This window comes from Eurosta solidaginis, chromosome 4 (assembly GCF_040869045.1).
Source record: "Eurosta solidaginis isolate ZX-2024a chromosome 4, ASM4086904v1, whole genome shotgun sequence".
Taxonomy (NCBI): domain Eukaryota; kingdom Metazoa; phylum Arthropoda; class Insecta; order Diptera; family Tephritidae; genus Eurosta; species Eurosta solidaginis.
In genome coordinates, this window is record NC_090322.1 from 6,998,613 (window position 1) to 7,018,457 (window position 19,845).

Below are 19,845 nucleotides of genomic sequence, written 5' to 3' on the forward strand. Positions count from 1 at the left end.
ATGAATACCAGTACGTTTTTTGAAATTCTCGAACCACCCCTTACTTGCTTTGAAGTCTTCCCTTCTTGCTGTTGATGTTCCTGGCGACTTTTCAATCAGAGTAGTGAATATCGTTTTAGCCTTCTCACAAATTATATTCTGCGAAATTGTGTCAGCTTGCATTTGCTTTTCGTTAATCCATATCAAAAGCAATCTTTCAACATCATCGAGAATTTGTGGTCGTTGCGAAGAAACTCTTGATACTCCCTTTGAAGCGTTTAGCACCTCAAGCTTGTCCTGATTCTTGAGGATAGTAGAAATCGTTGATTTCGACAAGTTGAACGCACGTCCTAAATCAGCCACACCCAAACCTCCTTTATGTTTTTGAATGATCTTGAGTTTCATTTCAATAGTTATTTTGGTCCTTGTATTTTTCTCCTTTTCCGAATTTTTTTTTGAGGGCATTTTATGTTAGTTATTTTGCAATTTTTATAAAAGCAAAATTAAAAATAAAAAATTTGTATGTTTCAACACGTCTTGTTAATTTTACGAACAATTCTGCACTAAAATAAAACAAAATTCTGAACTATGAAGCAAAAGCTAAACGCAGACAGCCCAATAATGTGAATTCGGGGTTTCCCCTGTTTAGGTTGTTATGCGAGACTTCGTTCGTAAAGCGAAACTTTTTTCCCAAAAAAATGTATTCGTTATGCGAAATGTTCGTTATGCGGGGCGTTCATTAACCGAGGGTCCACTGTATTTAGTAGAAAATTTCTGCAACTTTTTTTCAGCAATTCATAGAATTTTATATGAAACTTTTTATAATTTCTTAAAATTTTTTTATTTAATAATTTTTGGGAAAAATTTAAACAACGTGACATCAGGACGGACAAGGCGACAGCTGTTTCGATTATACCTTGTAAATCTCTTCAAAGCCTTTTCTCCCGGGAGTGGGAGTCGAACTCGCACTCCTACGATAATTAATAAATTATACGATATTAAATAAATTATAAAATTAAAAAATTGCTTCAAATAAATGTTTTCATACATTTGAAAAAGCAATATGGGCAATCCCCGATTATTAAAATCATTAAAATTTTTTTGTCATTTAAAATTTTTCTTCTGTAAAATATTTTTTCTTTTAATTTTAGTTTTTTTTATAAAGGCGTTTGTTGTTTTTAATTTAAAACTTAATTTTTTCGGATAAACTTGAAAAAAAGAATTTTACAAGTTTTTAACAAAGTTCGTGTTTTGAAATGCCCAACTGCATATTTTATCACTCAAAAATATGCTTAAGTTATTGAAAAGTAAAAAAAGGATTTTAAAAAATTTAACAAAAAAGTTTAACAAAGTTTAAGTACTTAACTTCCCGACTGGGTATTTTAACACCAAAAAACATAAAAAGAAATGGTTTTAAAAATTAAGCAAAAAACGTCTTAAAGTGATTTTTTTTAACAAAGGTGAAATTTTAAAATGTCCAAGTGGGTATTTTATTACTAAAAAATATGCATAAGTAAAAAAAAATGGTTTAAAAAAAATGAAAAAAAAAAAATTAACATATTTTTAACTTTTTTAACAAAGTTTAATTTTTAACATGGGTAAAACATGTGCTCGGTTTTCAACCCCTTCAAATTGTTGTAATACTTTTTCTCTGAATGCGAATGCTGTACTTTGTCACAATTAACACAAACATTTTTAAGTGTTTTTGTTTTGTTGGAATTCCTTTGCTAATTACTTGCCACTCTTTTTTTTACAGTTTGGCTTAACAATACGAATTTCAGTTGCCTTTGTCGTGGTGATGAAATTTTATGTCGGTTCCAGCAGCTGACGGCAATGCCAGCCAATTTGCCCGCCATGGAATTGTCAATGCTGTAAGTACATAAAATTAATAAAAGGACATACATACATGCATGCTTGAGGCATATAAACAACAACACATACAAATTTAACTTCTAGAAATAATGCAAAAATGGTAGATAGCTTCTGATGAAGTGCACACAAGAACTTGTGTAACAAAAAATTTACGTTAATAAAAAATATTCATTCGATAAACTGTGGAGGGACACAAAGTTAAATAATTTTACTAAATTACTTTTTTAAACTTTTGATTGTTGTCAGCGCTGCAGGAAGCGTGATACAAAATTTATATAATTACTGATAACACCTGTGTATTACATGTGTATGTATGTATGTCTGTTTGAAAAGTTTGCCGTGAAAAAATTATATAAATGTTTTTATGTCCTTTAATTTGGCTTTGAACGCTAAACTTGACATTATCTGCTTTTATTAATTTAATAATATATGTCATGAAAGCGGTCATATTAAATTATCAATTGTACAAAAAACTCTTTTAATATGATTTTGTAACTTCTGCTTCGTTTTTCTCGTTGCAGCGATTTAACCGGAAATAATTTTCCCTACATCGATGAACATTTCTTTGCACAGCTGCCAATGGTGGAGAGCCTGTAAGTATGCAATGAAAAATTTATTTATATAATCTTATGTTGTTTAAAATGTTTGCCTGTTTAATTTAGATATGTTAATGATTACAATTTGCTGTTTTTAGATGTCTTTAAATGAAAGAATATACTTGCATATTTTTAATGATGAACAATTAGTTAAATTTTAAATTTTACACATAATTTTAAAATAATCGGTAGTGAATTCTAGCGTGCACAATCGCTAAATAGTCCAGATATAAACTCACAATGGTCCATAGAAAGAAGGATACACGGGATTTGTTAAAAAGGTGGGGTTCAAAACTCTCCTGAAATACTTTTTGACGAAGTTATCTCAAAATGGTTTAAACAGTTATGAAAAGAGTCTCGAAATGATTCCACGATAACAAATATTCCGTAGCAAACCTTGATATGATTCTCCAACAGCCTCGAAATGACTTTGAAAACATATCCGAAACGATCAGAAATAGTCACGAAATGGTTTCTGCGATATATTTTTACACAACACAAAAAGTCACGAAATAGTCCTAAAAAATCCTTAAATATCCTCGAAAAGGTTCCTAAAGTAATCCCCACACGGTTGCCAATTAATTGTAAAGAAATCTAGAAATAGGCCCCACATAATTCCGAACACCATGCCGGACACAATTCCGAAAGTTGAGACCCTTTCAACAGTCATGAACTAATCTATAAATATCCCCTTCTTGACACTCACTGTCCATTTCTCCTAATGTATTGACTCTAGGTTTATATAACCCATAAATCAAATATCATTGGAATAGGTCAAATCGACTTAGAGTTTATAAACACAGAAGGCGACGCTCGATAAAACTCCCCAAGGCCTTCGGGGGAGTCCCTGATGCCAAATAGCATTGGCGTGACACAAATTCACGTAGAGATAAAGCAATTTAAAGATACTGTTTCAGATATTTCCACACTACTGTCTACCTCTGTGTCAAATTTTATGTAGATGACAACACTGCTTACCTTTCTGAAATTCCTTGGAGTTCTATATATATGTCCTAGATACCAAATATTATTGGTCTGGAACAATTAAATGTATTAAAAGCCTCTGCACACAGTAGAATTAAATAAAAGTCGCAGTACATCGTGGCCTAATAATAATTATAATTGTTTCTAAATTTATCCATGCCAAAGAGCGTAGAACTCGATATTACTTTATAACCTCTTTTTCAAAGAAATTTGTTTTAATTTTTTTATTTTTTTTTGTTTTTTTTCAGGGTTTTGAAATTTTGTTCAATCGAAAGCCTTGCAGCGCTGACTTTTCGGCGACTTTCGCAAATACCCTTGAAGACCCTGTAAGTATAATGAATTTCATATTTTCAATTAAATTTTTCTTTTAAAGCACCACAAATTTTTTAAGTGCAATAAATTACATCTCACAACGAAAATTTTCTATTTGGCAATTAAAAAGCGCCTAATAAGCACAAACATTTCTTGTTTTTTACAGCTATTTGGATGAAAACAAAATTACAAGTTTGCCTGAAAATTTATTTACTGCGGGAAACTCATTGACCACATTGTAAGTAGTACACATTTTATTTGAGTAAAAATATCAATAACAAAAAATTTGTATAAAGCAATATACATATAAGTAGCATTTATAAGGTAGGGACGGGCGAAAGTATTGCTAATAATGCATTGCTAGAAAAATTCAATGTCACTAATCAAGTTCTGTTGAACGAGCCTAAAAATATTCCCAAAGGAAAAAAAATGTGTAAAAATGAAATAAATAATTTGTTAGATTGAACTCTATCTCAATAACATAAATATAGTGAGCTGTTAAACAGGATTTGTCTGTACTAAGTAAAAGTTTAGTATGCGAAAAATCGCTCATTAAATGTATGCACACCACTGCGTATACGGAACTTTTTCTGCCAATCCTTTATTTAAAATCTCAATTTTTATACTCAGCGTGCTTTGCACACAGATTATATTAATTTTGATTGGATAACGGTTGGTTGTACAGGTATAAAGGAATCGAGATAGATATAGACTTCCATATATCAAAATCATCAGTATGGAAAAAAAATTGATTGAGCCATGTCCGTTAACACGATAACTTGAGGTATCTTGATGAAATTTGGTATGTAGGTTCCTGGATACTCATCTCAGATCTCTATTTAAAATGAACGATGTCGGACTATAACCACGCCCACTTTTTCGATATCGAAAATTTCGAAAAACCGGCAAAATGCGATAATTCATTACCAAAGACGGATAAAGCGATGAAACTTGGTAGGTGGGCTGGCCTTATGACGCAGAATACAAAATTAGTAAAATTTTGGACAATGGGCTTGGCACCGCCCACTTTTAAAAGAAGGTAATTTAAAAGTTTTGGAAACTGTAATTTGGCAGTCGTTGAAGATATGATACAATTTGGCAGGAACGTTACTACTATTACTATATATGTACTAAACAATAATTAGCAAAATCGGATGAAGAACACGCCCACTTAAAAAAATTTTTTTTTTAAGTCAAATTTTAACAAAAAATTAAATAGCTTTACAGTATATAAGTAAATTATGTCAACATTCAACTCCAGTAATGATATGGTGCAACAACATACAAAAATAAAAGAAAATTTAAAAATGGGCGTGGCTCCGCCCTTTTGCATTTAATTTGTTTAGAATACTTTTAATGTCATAAGTCGAACAAAAATTTTCCAATCCTTGTGAAATTTGGTAGGGGCATAGATTCTATGACGATAACTGTTTTCTGTGAAAATGGGCGAAATCGATATATCTTTACTAAACTTAGTTCACGTACTTATCTGAACTCACTTTGTATTGGTATAAAAACTGGCCGAAATCCGACTATGACCACGCCCACGATATCGAAAATTACGAAAAATTTAAAAAATGCCATAATTCTGTACCAAATATGAAAAAAGAGATGAAACATGGTAATTGGATTGGTTTATTGACGCAAAATATAACTTTAGAAAAGACTTTGTAAAATTCCCCTTTAAAACCCTCATTAATACCTTTAATTTGATACTCATATCGTGCAAACACATTATAGAGTCACCCCTGGTCCACCTTTATGGCGATATCTCAAAAAGGCGTCCAATTATAGAACTAAGGCCCTCTCCCTTTTAAATAATCATTAACACCTTTCATTTGATACCCATATCGTACAAACGCATTCTAGAGTCACTCCTGGTCCACCTTTATGGCGATATCTCGAAAAAGCGTTCACCTATAGAACTACGGCCCACTCCCTTTTTAAAATTAACACCTTTCATTTGATACACATATCGCACAAACATTCTAGAGTCACCCCTGGCCCACCTTTATGCCGATATCTCGAAAAGGCGTTCACCTATAGAACTACGGCCCACTCCCTTTTTAAAATTAACACCTTTCATTTGATACCCATATCGCACAAACATTCTAGAGTCACCCCTGGCCCACCTTTATGGCGATATCTCGAAAAGGCGTCCACATATAGAACTAAGGCCCCCTCCCTTTTAAATAATCATTAACACCTTTCATTTGATACCCATATCGTACAAACGCATTCTAGAGTCACCCCTGGTCCACCTTTATGGCGATATCTCGAAAAGGCGTTCACCTATAGAACTACGGCCCACTCCCTTTTTAAAATTAACACCTTTCATTTGATACCCATATCGCACAAACATTCTAGAGTCACCCCTGGCCCACCTTTATGGCGATATCTCGAAAAGGCGTCCACATATAGAACTAAGGCCCTCTCCCTTTTAAATAATCATTAACACCTTTCATTTGATACCCATATCGTACAAACGCATTCTAGAGTCACCCCTGGTCCACCTTTATGGCGATATCTCGAAAAGGCGTTCACCTATAGAACTACGGCCCACTCCCTTTTAAAATTAACACCATTCATTTGATTTCTATATCGTACAAACGCATTCTAGAGTCACCCCTGGTCCACCTTTATGGCGATATCTCGAAAAGGCGTCCACCTATAGAACTAAGGCCCACTCCCTTTTAAATAATCATTAACACCTTTCATTTGATACTCATATCGTACAAACGCATTCTAGAGTCACCCCTGGTCCACCTTTATGGCGTCCACCTATAGAACTATGGTCCACTCCCTTTTAAAATACTCCTTCATACCTTCCATTTCATACCCATTTCATACAAACACATTCCAGGTTTACCCTACGTTCATTTTCCTACATGGTGATTTTCCCTTATTTTGTCTCCAAAGCTCTCAGCTGATTATGTAATGTTCGGTTACACCCGAACTTAGCCTTCCTTACTTGTTTATATTCCTTTTCATTATCTCACTTCATTTATTACGCGTGTTTACTTAAGAGACATTTGAATTACATGAGTGTGTCGCTTATTGCTTTCCTGGATTAAGTTTACATTTTCTTAATTGCTTGTGCTTACAGTAGATTTTTCAGACTTTCTCCTTCCCTTCTCCACTTTCTGCTGAATACCACGCCACATACATTCATATTTTAGCATATACAACAACTCTTTCGTGATAATTGTGCATGAATTATATTCACCTATGTAAACATTCTTTTAAACATCTACATACATATTCAGCCCAATTCTAAACAAAAATTCCGTGCGAGTTTTTTCACTTCTCCCTTTCCTCCTATTCTGAACAATGTTCGAAAAAACGGAAACCGGTTATGGGAGAAAAGTAGGTATTATGAATGTGAGGGAGAGGGAGATTTCTCTGCCATTTCATAGGAGTTTTTTCACTTGTTAAATTAAAGGGAATGCATGAAAATAGTTAAAGGAAATTGGTTATTTTAAGAAAGAACACTTATTTGTACAAATTTGTGCTAAAATATGTATTTATTTCTACCACAATATTCTCACTGTTAATACAACAACAACAACAACCACAATATTCTTTATTTTAAGTCGAAAAATATATCATAAGCAACGGAAGAGCTCTTCGCATATTTGATGCAGCCATCCAGAAATTGCGCAAGGATTTTTTAAGAAGGCTTAAATAGATTTTGGCATATGGCGAAAGGCGAACTCAACTCGACTTGGCCGCCAGAAAATTGCTTTGCAGAATGAATGCAGGCAACTCCGGCGGATTTGTGTTATCCCGCCAGTCTTCTTCTTATGCTCCTCTGTTGATGTTGCTGTGGCACCAATTCATTACTCATTTCAGTGAATACCACATGAAATGCAATACTGTGCATTATTTATATTTTATTTCGTAATTTCAAACAAATTTGCAACAATAATTAAGCTTTTAAATTTTTTAAACAAAATAAGAAATGCGCAACGAAATTTCAATTGACAAAACAGCTGACTTCGAAAATTCGAAATTTCTATTCCCCAATTTTTCTTCTCCCTAGGAGAAAAGAATTGGAGGAATTTTTCCGCGGGAATAAAAAAATCCGCGAGAACAAAATTCCGCGAGAATATTTAGAATTGGTCTGATTATATTTACATATGTTCACACATTCGCTAGTCCAACCACACACACATTTGCTTGTATGTAAATGTTGCGTATACGCATTGTCGTATTCTCATTCGATATGCTCGCATGTTATAAGGCAACAAAACAAAAAGAACAAGAAGATAAATAAAATATATGCCATTGTTAAGCTGTCGTAAAAACATGCTTGTTGTTGTTTGTAATATTTATGGTTAATTAATAAACAGACGACCGTAAAATGTTCGCAGGTTATGAATGCGGTTTCTACACCGATTGTAGTTGTGCTGTGAGAATGATGAAGTTGTCTTAATTAGCACAAGTACTCTACACGTCGCTGTGAAAGTGGTGCAATTTTCCACAGCCCATAATATCCTATTTCAGTGTATAGATTATTTAAGTAACAACATAAATTTCTAATGATTTAAAATCGAAGAAAGATAGAAGAAGAAGAAAGATAGAAATATCTTGTATGGTAATAGTAGACATAGGTACATGTGAGTGTGTTTAAGTACTCATACATATATACTGAAAATTTTATCACTTAACGAGTCTAAGTATGTGGTGCGTATGATGTGGGGTAATAAACTTACTATGAATGTATATAAATGCTAGACACATTTATTTGAAATAATACCAGACAAAGGGTGATGCCATGAGCAGAAAAGTTGTAGTTGATATTTAAAACGTATTGAAACGTGTGTCTGTTTGGGTCGGAAGCGAATGAAGGACCCCAAGCAGACGTCTACAAATAAAATGTAACGGTGATGTTTGAACAGAAATCTTAAAAATTTTGTCTCAAATCAAGTTTTCATTCCGATTCATAACTGCCTTCTAAGTAGAGAATTTGAAAACTTTTGTCTACACATAATGAAGCTTTGCTAGCAAACCACTGTAGCTGGAGCTTTTACATACTGGCATATATGCATACGTACATACATATATTGGCTATAACTACATACATACATATGTGAATCATTAGGCCTCCTTTTTTGCATATTTAAAGCCATTACAATAATATTGCACTCCTTTTCATTGCAAGTAATTTACTTTAAGCCTGCCTTCCAGCCATAAATGCAAATTCACAACATAATCAGGAAGTACATTTTCCTAAAGCTATAAAAACCAATCATACGTGAGAATAGCTAAGCTCCTTAGTTATATAAAAACATGCATGGAAATAGAAATGGAAATGTGCAGTGATATATGTATGAAAGAAAAACGCAAGTATTTGTTAAGACGGATTTTGTGCTTTAAACTCCGCAATCAAATGCCACATCAGAAATCAGATTTGAATTGTTATAGCAAGACAATAATGATCAGCAGATGCAGGCCTATTCATATCATTTATGTCGCGTGAACTGCAGTATTACAATTTACAATTACAAGGAAGCAGGGAGTGTTTAATGGAAAAAGCGTAGACAAGTGGATATCAGATTTGGCACTTTAAGATTAAAGCAAAGTTTTAAGGGACAATCAGTGCAAGAGGAGTCGGAGAGAAACTCGCACAATAAACAAATAAATGTTTGAAAAAAATATTTCCTTAGAAAACCTTTGCTTTTTTTCAAAAAAAAAAAAAAAAAATTTGTTTTAGTAAAACAAAAACAAAGTCTGGGCAGCCCTACTGCCTTTAGTCTTAAGAATTTTTTTTTTTATTTTAATTTATTTATTAATTTGTGAAAAACTGAAACAGCTTCACATTCCGCTAAAGCCACGCCCTTAAATAAAAATATTTGAAAGGATAATTTAAAATAAATTTGTCTCCAAAATACTTAACATTTACAACTCAGAGTTTCACATTCAAAAAAGTACTTTTGTTTCAAAATAATAATATGTTTACATTTAACGTATGTATGTGGAAATCTTTCGCTTTTATTTGAATTTTCTAAGTTAAAAAAAAAAATATAATATAATAAAAAATTTTAGAAAATTTGTCTAAGTGTAAAAGTTCTTATCAAATGTTTCCTAAAACATACGCAGCTTTTTGGAATGTTTAAGTTTTATCAAATTTACAAATAAGATTTGTTCCCTACAAAATAGTAAAAAAATGAAAAAAAATCAGTTTTCCTTTACACGATAGTTTTTACAATTTGTAAACATATAGAAAAAAGGTAAAGAAATTTAAAAGAAATATATATTTTCTCAAAAACTTTGCAGAATGATTGTTTAACATTGACATTGATAACATTGATCCTAAAAAATAGTAAAAAGTACTAAAAAAAAATTAAAAAAAAAAATCGGAAAATATACACAAACAATTATTATTGACCGATGAGACAAAAAATGGTTTGGCTTGAAAACATGGTAACTTTTACAATTTTTTAAAATAATAAATAAATAAAAAAAAAAAAAATGGTAAAGAAATAAGAAAATATATGTATGTATATATTTTCCCAAAAACTTTAAAGAATGGTTTAACATTGATAAATTCTACAATATAGTAAAAAGTACTAAAAAAATTAAAAAAAAAGACGGAATAATATATAAAAAAAAATTCTAAAACACATTTTTTTGTTTACCAATGAGAAGAATAGAATTATTTCATTTAGATTTCGCTTCATCTTATTTACCATTTGTAAAGATAAAAAATAAATGTAAAAAAAATATTTAAAGACAATTTTTTTTTTTTAATTTTTTGTATTTTGGCATTCTTAACTTAACTTAAAATTTTTTCTTACTTAATAGTAAAAAAAATACCGAAATTTTCTTATAAAACTAAAAGAGATTAAAAATTTTAGGAAACCAAATAATATTAACTACCCTTTATTATTAACCACAAATTAAATACAAAAAAAAAATTTAAAAAAATTTTACGAAAAATATTCAAAATAAATTTTTGCACCTATTGAAAAAATAATAATATAGCAATTTTCTAAATCTACAAAGTTCTGGCTTGACAAGCAAATAATAATTTCTTTTTTTTTTCAAGAATTTTAATAACTCTTTCATTATTATATTACGAAGTAATTAACATCTTCCCTTTAAAACTTTTGCTTATATTTGCATACGAAAATCACGCACGCGCGCTTGTTGCTCATACGCAATGGTGCACATTTCGTTAACTCAAGAACTTTCACTGCACTGTGAAAAGTAAATATAAATATATAACTAAATAATTATGCCAAGACTGAATTGCGCACATAAAAAAAGTTAAATATGACAAAACACTGTCACTTTCAAAATCAAATACACTGATCTAAACTTTCTTATATGTACTTACATAAGTGCCACACTTGTGTGTTGGTGTGAGTGTTAAGTGGCATAATAACACAATTCTTCTCGACACAGTAGCGGCACACAATTTGCCTAAATCATAATTACAATAGACTGTCATACTCATATTCATAATTTTCATGAAGTCGTCTCAGCTGAATTGTGTTAAATATCCAATAACTGTAGCTGCATATATAAAATCGTACGTGTGTAATTTGTTGTTCCTATTATGCATGAATAAATTCTTTATGGGCGCCATGTTAGAAAACTTCATTTAAAGGAAATGCTTGTAGTGGTTTTTGGGGCGGCATTCTGTGCACCGGAATTGCATTGTCTGTGCAGATGAACTGCATAAAGTTTGTGTGTTGTAAAGTATAGCCCGTTTGCTGCAGTTAAAGTTAAGGGCTTTGTTTGCTTTGTTGGCTCCTGACTGTCGTAGGTTCAGCACCGCGCTCATACCACATTGCCCTTCACCATTATTTTACGTTTGATTATGTGTCACTGTATTTAGTTTATGAACTTGATGGGCAGCTGCACTAATTTGCATTCAGCTGGAATAACCGAAAATTTGTTGTTGTGGCGTGTTGTTTGCTATTGATTGTTATCACAGTTGACGCGTAATAAAGTTCATTTTTGCTTACATTGGCTCAATCCCGAGCTTGCGTTTAGGGATTATTTTTATACTCAGTTGAGCAGAGCTCACAGAGTATATTAAGTTTGATTGGATAACGGTTGGTTGTACATATATAAAGGAATCGAGATAGGTATAGACTTCCATATATCAAAATAATCAGGATCGAAAAAAAATTTGATTGAGCCATGTCCGTCCGTCCGTTAACACGATAACTTGAGTAAATTTTGAGGTATCTTGATGAAATTTGGTATGTAGGTTCCTGAGCACTCATCTCAGATCGCTATTTAAAATGAACGATATCGGACTATAACCACGCCCACTTTTTCGATATCGAAAAATTCGAAAAACCGAAAAAGTGCGATAATTCATTACAAAAGACAGATAAAGCAACGAAACTTGGTAGATGAGTTGAAATTATGACGCAGAATAGATTTCATTTCATTTCATTCATTTAATTTGTCTAGGATACTTTTAACGCCATAAGTCGAACAAAAATTAACCAATCCTTTTGAAATTTGGTAGGGGCATAGATTTTATGACGTTAACTGTTTTCTGTGAAAATGGGCGGAATCGGTTGATGCCACGCCCAGTTTTTATACACAGTCGTCCGTCTGTCCTTCCGCATGGCCTTTAACACGATAACTTGAGCAAAAATCGGCATATCTTTAATGAACTTAGTTCACGTGCTTACTTGAACTCACTTTATCTTGGTATGAAAAATGAACGAAATCCGACTATGACCACGCCCACTTTTTCGATATCGAAAATTACGAAAAATGAAAAAAATGCCATAATTCTATACCAAATACGAAAAAAGGGATGAAACATGGTAAGGTAATTGGATTGTTTTATTGACGCGAAATATAACTTTAGAAAAAACTTTATAAAATGGTTGTGACACCTACCATATTAAGTAGAAGAAAATGAAAAAGTTCTGCTGGGCGAAATAAAAAACCCTTAAAATCTTGGCAGGTATTACATATATAAATAAATTAGCGATATCCAACAGATGATGTTCTGGGTCACCCTGGTCCACATTTTGGTCGATATCTGGAAAACGTCTTCACATATACAACTACCACCACTCCCTTTTAAAACTCTCATTAATGCCTTTAATTTGATACCCATATCGTACAAACTCATTCTAGAGTCACCCCTGGTCCACCTTTATGGCGATATCTCGAAAAGGCGTCCACCTATAGAACTAAGCCCCACGCCCTTTTAAAATACTCATTAATACCTTTCATTTGATACCCATATCGTACAAACATATTCTGAAGTCACCCCTGGTCCACCTTTATGGCGCTATCTCGAAAAGGCGAACACCTATAGAACGAAGGCCCACTCCCTTTTAAAAATACTCATTAACACCTTTCATTTGATACCCATATCGCACAAACAAAGTATAGAGTCACCCCTGGTCCACCTTTATTGCGATACCTCGAAAAGGCGTCCATCTATAGTACGAACAGTCGTACTGACCGGACGTGTTTTTTAATCGCTCTGCAACTGTGGCATAGTTAATCGCTTTTGTTGCTTGTTTTACTCTAATGCCTTGTATTTGTACAGTACAGTACGTTGCAGACTGTTGAAAAAATCAAAGATCTTGGGGTTGTATTTGATACAAAATTTATGTTCGTGAACCATATTGATTGCATCGTTGCCAAGGCCTATGCTATGCTAGGCTTCATTCGGCGTAATAGTTCGGAGTTTTCTGACCCGTATACTTTAAAAGTACTCTACTCCTCATTCGTGCGTTCTCATCTTGAGTATGCTACCATCATTTGGAGACCTTTCCAAGAATTCTCAATCAACAGGCTTGAGCGAGTTCAGAAAGTTTTTCTTAAGTATGCTTTACGGTCATTAAGGTTTACATACCCTCTTCCTCCATATACTGCTCGTTTACTTCTTTTGAATCTTAAATCCCTGGAAGCCAGGAGATCTATTCTCTCCTTGACTTTCTTGTTTGGCATTATCCACGGAGATGTAGACTGCGCTGACCTTCTTGTGGAAATTAATTTTAATGTTCCAAGGAGGGATCTTCGTAATGTTTGCCCGTTTTATGGTATCAATATTAGAACCAATTATGGAAGGAATGCGCCAATTGCACGTGCCCTGAACGAATTCAATAAGATTTCATCTTCTATTGAGCTTGATTTTTCTATGTGTAGGGACGCTTTTATAAATATTTTAAAGTCAGCTATTTAATTGTTTTTAAATTGTTTGTTATAAGAACTTATTATTTATTGTAAACTATATATTTACATGTATATTTTGTTATCTTTGTGTTAATATTTTTTGTATCTACCATTATTGGCAGTCTGTAAGACCTGTATCTTCATAGACTGAATAAATAAATAAATAAATAAATAAATAAGGCCCACTCCCTTTTAAAATACTCATTAACTCTTTTCTTTGATGCCCATATTGTACAAACAAATTCTAGGGTCACCCCTGGCCCACCTTTATGGCGATATCTCGAAACGGCGTCCACCTATGGAACTAAGGATTAATCCCTTTTAAAAAACTCATTAACACCTTTCTTTTGATACCCATATTGTACAAATTCTAGGGTCACCCCTGCTCCACCTTTATGGCGACATCTCGAAACGGCGTCCACCTATGGAACTAAGGATTACTCCCTTTTAAAATACTCATTAACACCTTTCTTTTGATACCCATATTGTACAAACAAATTCTAGGGTCACCCCTGGTCCACCTTTATGGCGATATCTCGAAAATGCGACCACTTATACAACAACCACCACTCCCTTTTAAAACCCTCATTAATACCTTTAATTTGATACCCATATCGTACAAACACATTCTAGAGTCACCCCTGGTCCACCTTTGTGGCGATATTTCGAAACGGCGTCCACCTATAGAACTAAGGCCCACTCCCTTTTAAAATACTCATTAACACCATTCGTTTGATGCCCATATTGTACAAACAAATTCTAGGGTCACCCCTGGTCCACCTTTATGGCGACATCTCGAAACGGCGTCCACCTATGGAACTAAGGATTACTCCCTTTTAAAATACTCATTAACACCTTTCATTTGATACCCATATCGTACAAACGCATTCTAGAGTCAACCCTGATCCAGCTTTATGGCTATATCCCTAAATGGCGTCCACCTATAGAACTATGGCCCACTCCCTCATAAAATACTCTTTAATGCCTTTCATTTGATACGCATGTCATACAAACACATTCCAGGGTTTCCCTCGGTTCATTTTCCTACATGGTTATTTTCCCTTATGTTGTCACCATAGCTCTCAACTGAGTATGTAATGTTCGGTTACACCCGAACTTAACCTTCCTTACTTGTTAAACTGAATATAGAATTTTAATGAGTTATTCATTATCAATTTTTAAAGATTTTAGATACTAAACAAAATTTTTTTTAATTTTCTAATAAAAATTGTTTGAATAATTTTTTCAAATACTTGGGTTTGAGTTGGTAAAAATTTTTTGCTTATTAAATTATTCGATAAAAATTAAATGATTATAAACTTCGGAGCATGATTTTCAAAATAAGATGATGTTTGTTGATTAAACAAAAAAGAAAAAGAAAAAATAACAATAAACTAATTTTTGTAGGGGATTTTTAAGTATTTTTTTAAATTAAGTCTTGCAAAGATATATGAAACTAGCAGACCCAGCAGACGTTGTTCTGCCCTAAATTTGGTCTATCTGCATACATTTTAATAAGCTTTTTCCGTCTAACTCTGCCCTCGCCCCTCTACACTTTTTCCTAATCTTTGTATTCACTCCTCCCTCCATATTTTTCGCTTCATCTATCTCCATCTTCGTCTCATTCTATATCTTTCTCAGTCTCCTTCTCTCTTTTCTCTTCTCTCAAATTTTTCTCATTCTTCTTCATATCTTATTGCCAGTCCCAGAAGGAGGTATGTATTTTGTTCAAGCCCCATTCCGAGTCTTCGTCTCAGTCCCAGTCCTAGTCCTAGTCCTAATCCCAGTCCCAGTTCGTCTCTGGCCTACTTCCCGGAAAAAGCATCGTAAATACTAATACATATAGGCTAATTTATGTGGGGATTCTTACCTTTTTACACCCCCTTTTATTCCCAGTAATGCTTGAGAATTGTTATTTAAACACAAACAGTTTATTATATTATATTTAGCTTAAGTTAGAATTAAGATAAAGTTAAGTTAAGTTGATTAGAAATAAGTTTTAATTTAAGTAATTAAGTTCACTTTTCGAACTACCGTCGCGGTATTGGAGGCGTTTTACTTGTCGTGACGCGGATCTAATTGCAACTGAAAACGTTTGAATATTTCGGTTACCTTCGCAGCGACGCGAAAGGGTTGCGCAAGTGACTGTTCAGTGTTGTAATTAATGGGACGCATGTAAGCGTTGCCAGTTATTGTTATCTGAGGTTGACAAACAGATGTCGTTGTCCTATCAACTACAGTCGCCACCTTAACTATTATCCTACAACTCGGCTATCCTGACTATCGTTCGGCCTCGGACGATGGCTCCCACCTCTTCATCTGCTCAGCCACAGTTGAGGTAGATCTCGGTCCTTCATGTTCACCAACTTTACTGACCTCGTACCTACCGTGCCGTAAAATTTTGGTCACCTTATAAGGACCTAAAAACTTTGGTCTCAATTTAAGACCTGTTCCAAATTGTGTCCGCTTTATGGCTACTAAATCATCGACACGGTACTTTGTATCGGCGCGTCTTTTATGATTAAATATTTTCCGGTTCTCAGCCTGAATTTTCTCAATATTCTCTTTGGCTTGCCTACGTACATCCTCTCTTTCGTCCTCAAATTGCTTAATGGCTTCCTCTTGTAACATTTCCTGCAAATCTGGAATTCCCTTAATACGCATTTCAACGCCTGTCAACAGCTTGAATGGTGAAACTTTCGTACTCCTAGGCGCAGTGTTATTTATCGTTTTCTGAACATTCTCTATATGTTTGTACCAGGAGCTCGGACTATCACCACACAGTTTGGCTAACATTGGTACTACAATTTTATGCATCCGTTCTACTTGACCGTTTCCTCTTGGAACCCCAGTCGCTATTAGAATGTGCTGTATATTCTCCTCTCCACATTACTTTTTAAATTAATTTGACGTGAACGCTGCCCCTCTATCTGAAATAATCCGCCTAGGATTACCAAAAACCGCTGCTTGTTTTTTCAACCTATTAAGGACTTCATCGGCTCCTGTTGTTTTTGTTGGGTAAAGCCATACAAACTTAGAGAAACCATCTGCCACTACAAGTATGTAGTAATAGCGTTTGTTTGTTGCTTCCATTAGCCCGACATGGTCTACGTGATAAGTTCCTAACGGGATGTCTTCCTTCTGTATTGTTGAAAGAAATCCTTCTTTTTTACCCCGCTTGCTCTCAGAGACTATGCATTCTATGCAACTTTTTACTACTTGTGCTGCTTTCGAAGGTAAATTTGGAATATAAAAGTGTTTCTCTACTGCTTGTTGCGTACGCTTGGCTGCAAAATGCCCTTGCTTATGCGCTAGCCTTATTATCTCACCTTCCATTGAGCTTGGCACAACAACAAGTTCCTTCACTGGATCCTTAAAAAGTATGCCCTGCTTAATGTAAAAATCCTCATACTCCTCTTGCCCTGCGACCTTTAACACGGCCCTAACCCATTCGTCACCTAACTGTGCTTGCCGCAGTCTATGTTGCAAGGAATCTTCTAACATTAGACATGAAACTCTGCTCAATGCGTCCACGTGACACGTTTTGGAACCCGCTCTATGCTCAATTTCGTAATCGAAATCTTGTAAAAATAATGCCCACCTCGAAATCCTTGCTGGTACATCCTTCTTACCCATTGTCATGGCGAACGCGTTGCAGTCTGTGACAATCTTGAATTTCATACCCAAGAGATATATGCGCCACTTCTTCAAAGCCTCTACAATAGCTAAAACTTCAAGCTCGTAGGAATGATAACGCTCTTCTGCTGGCTTTGTTTTACGGCTCATATATTGTACGGGATGAAACTCTTGATCCTCACTGCACTTTTGTAAAAGGACCGCACCATACCCCATTCGCACCATTCGATGCGTCTGCATGCACCTCCGTCTGAGATTTCGGGTTATACAAACTAGGGACGGGTGCATTAGCTAATGACATTTTAAGTTGCTGGAATGCTGAAACTTCCAAATCGCCCAAGCAAACTTTTCTATCCTGCCGAAGGAGATCCGATAGTGGCTTAGCTATTGTTGCGTAACCAGGAATAAAACGTCTAAAATAAGAGGTTAAACCCAAAAATCGCTGAATTGATTGAATTATATACAGCACGCGTTTTCTCTACCGAAGGTTTGATAGTCCCGTTCTCTATAACATAGCCCAAAAATTCCACCTTTCTCTGTAGAAACTGACACTTCTTCCACTTTATTTGTAAGTTATATGTCTCAGCTCTTTTTAATACCCTTACCAATTTCTCTATACCCTCGTCTATATTTTTTGAAGGAATGATTATATCATCCATATATGTGATTAATGTACCATCTTGAACCAAATCCCTCAGAACTGCAAAGATGTACCGCGAAAATACTTCTGGCGAGTTCGAAATACCGAAAGGCACGTATCGAAACTCGTACTGACCACAATGAGTCACAAATGATGTGTATTTGCGCGAACTAACTTCAACAGGTACATGAAAGAAACCATTTGCTAAATCAAGTGTTGTGAAAACTAACGAACCTTGTAATTTGTCGACTACATCGTCTATGAGAGGCATAGGAAAATTATCTCTCATAATCTTTTTGTTGAGACGCCTATAATCACAACAAAGTCGTTTACTCCCGTCTTTCTTTTTCACTAAGACGATTGGGGACGCATACTCTGACGTGCTTTGCTGAATTATACCCTTCTCGAGCCATTCCAGTACTTGGTTATCTACCTCACATTTCTCACTATAAGCAATTCTTCTTGGTCCCTGATAAACTGGTATGTCATCTACTAACGTAATCTTCATCTCTACCGGTGATTCGTGTTGCATTTTCGGAGAATAATTATTTATCAAATTTTCTGCTTTCGCTGATGTCTTTTTATCGAGATGTTCTAGATTAGGGTTTGCCAGCTTACTGTCGCTAATATCTTCAGCTATGCACAGACTTTCAAACTCTTGGAGAACTTCAAGCCTCTGCTCATTTTTTAGCTGTATTGCAGACTCCCATTTCTACTACCTCAGTACTTTGTTTTTTCCGAAAAACTATCTCATCTTCAGTTACTAACAAGTCCACTAATTTTAGTACGTTGTTTCCTATAACTGCTGCATAAATAATATCTTCTTTCTTAACGACATGGAAGCTAACATCCAGTCTCAAGCCATCGATCTCAACGTCCATCGCAAAACTTCCTATAGTTGCGATTGTCCCTTCGCCCACACCCATCAACCTTCTTATATCCAGTTCTAGTTTAATGTTTCCGAACTTTTTCCATACATCTTCCCTTACTAAAGACAAATCACTGCCCGTATCCAAAAGTGCTCCAAAGGTGACCCCTTTGTAGGAAATGTCTTTAAAAATCGAACAATTTCCTTTACCAAAAACCTTACGGCACCATTCACTACTCATTATGTTAGCCCTGTTCTTTTCGACTTTAGATTCTTGTTTAACTTCTTTGTTAACCGATGTGCATGCTGCAGCACGGTGTCCAGCCTTACCACATATAAAACAGTTGTTCGATGATTTCTGACAATCCTTAGCGAGATGTCCAATCTTGCTACATTTAAAACATTTTCTATCCTTTTTGGCTTCGTCGGAAGTTGTCTGGTGACTGCCTGAGCGTTGGTATTCACCTGCCTTAAAAATCGGTTTACCCACCTGAATTTTTTCATATACGTGTATTTGCTCTTTAAGTTCCTGCAGGAAACATGCACCCCAAATTCCTGACGCAGTGCTTCTTTAAGCATACTCCAATTCACGACATTACGTTGACTGCTAATAAACATCTTGGCTGCTCCCTTTAACAACTGTTTAGAATAAATGTATTTCTGCAGTTCATCCCAACCAACAGCCGTATCATTGCTTTCAAATTCTAAAAGCCACTCTTCGATTGATTGGTTACTATTGCCACTGAATGAGGTCAGTGAATCTTCAATATCACGCAAAGTAAAATTGGACC

The 19,845-nt window shown here is 34.6% G+C and overlaps 1 protein-coding gene across 2 annotated transcripts in view; it reads left to right on the plus strand.

The window, feature by feature from the left end:
* Positions 1–19,845, plus strand: part of Lgr4 (Leucine-rich repeat-containing G protein-coupled receptor 4) — a 162,449-nt gene that overhangs the window by 79,305 nt on the left and 63,299 nt on the right. For both annotated transcript variants that reach the window (XM_067779896.1, XM_067779897.1), the window contains exons 4-7: positions 1,736–1,850; positions 2,373–2,444; positions 3,680–3,757; positions 3,910–3,981. In XM_067779896.1, the coding sequence (XP_067635997.1) occupies positions 1,736–1,850; positions 2,373–2,444; positions 3,680–3,757; positions 3,910–3,981 (337 nt within the window). The remainder of the gene's footprint in view (positions 1–1,735; positions 1,851–2,372; positions 2,445–3,679; positions 3,758–3,909; positions 3,982–19,845) is intronic.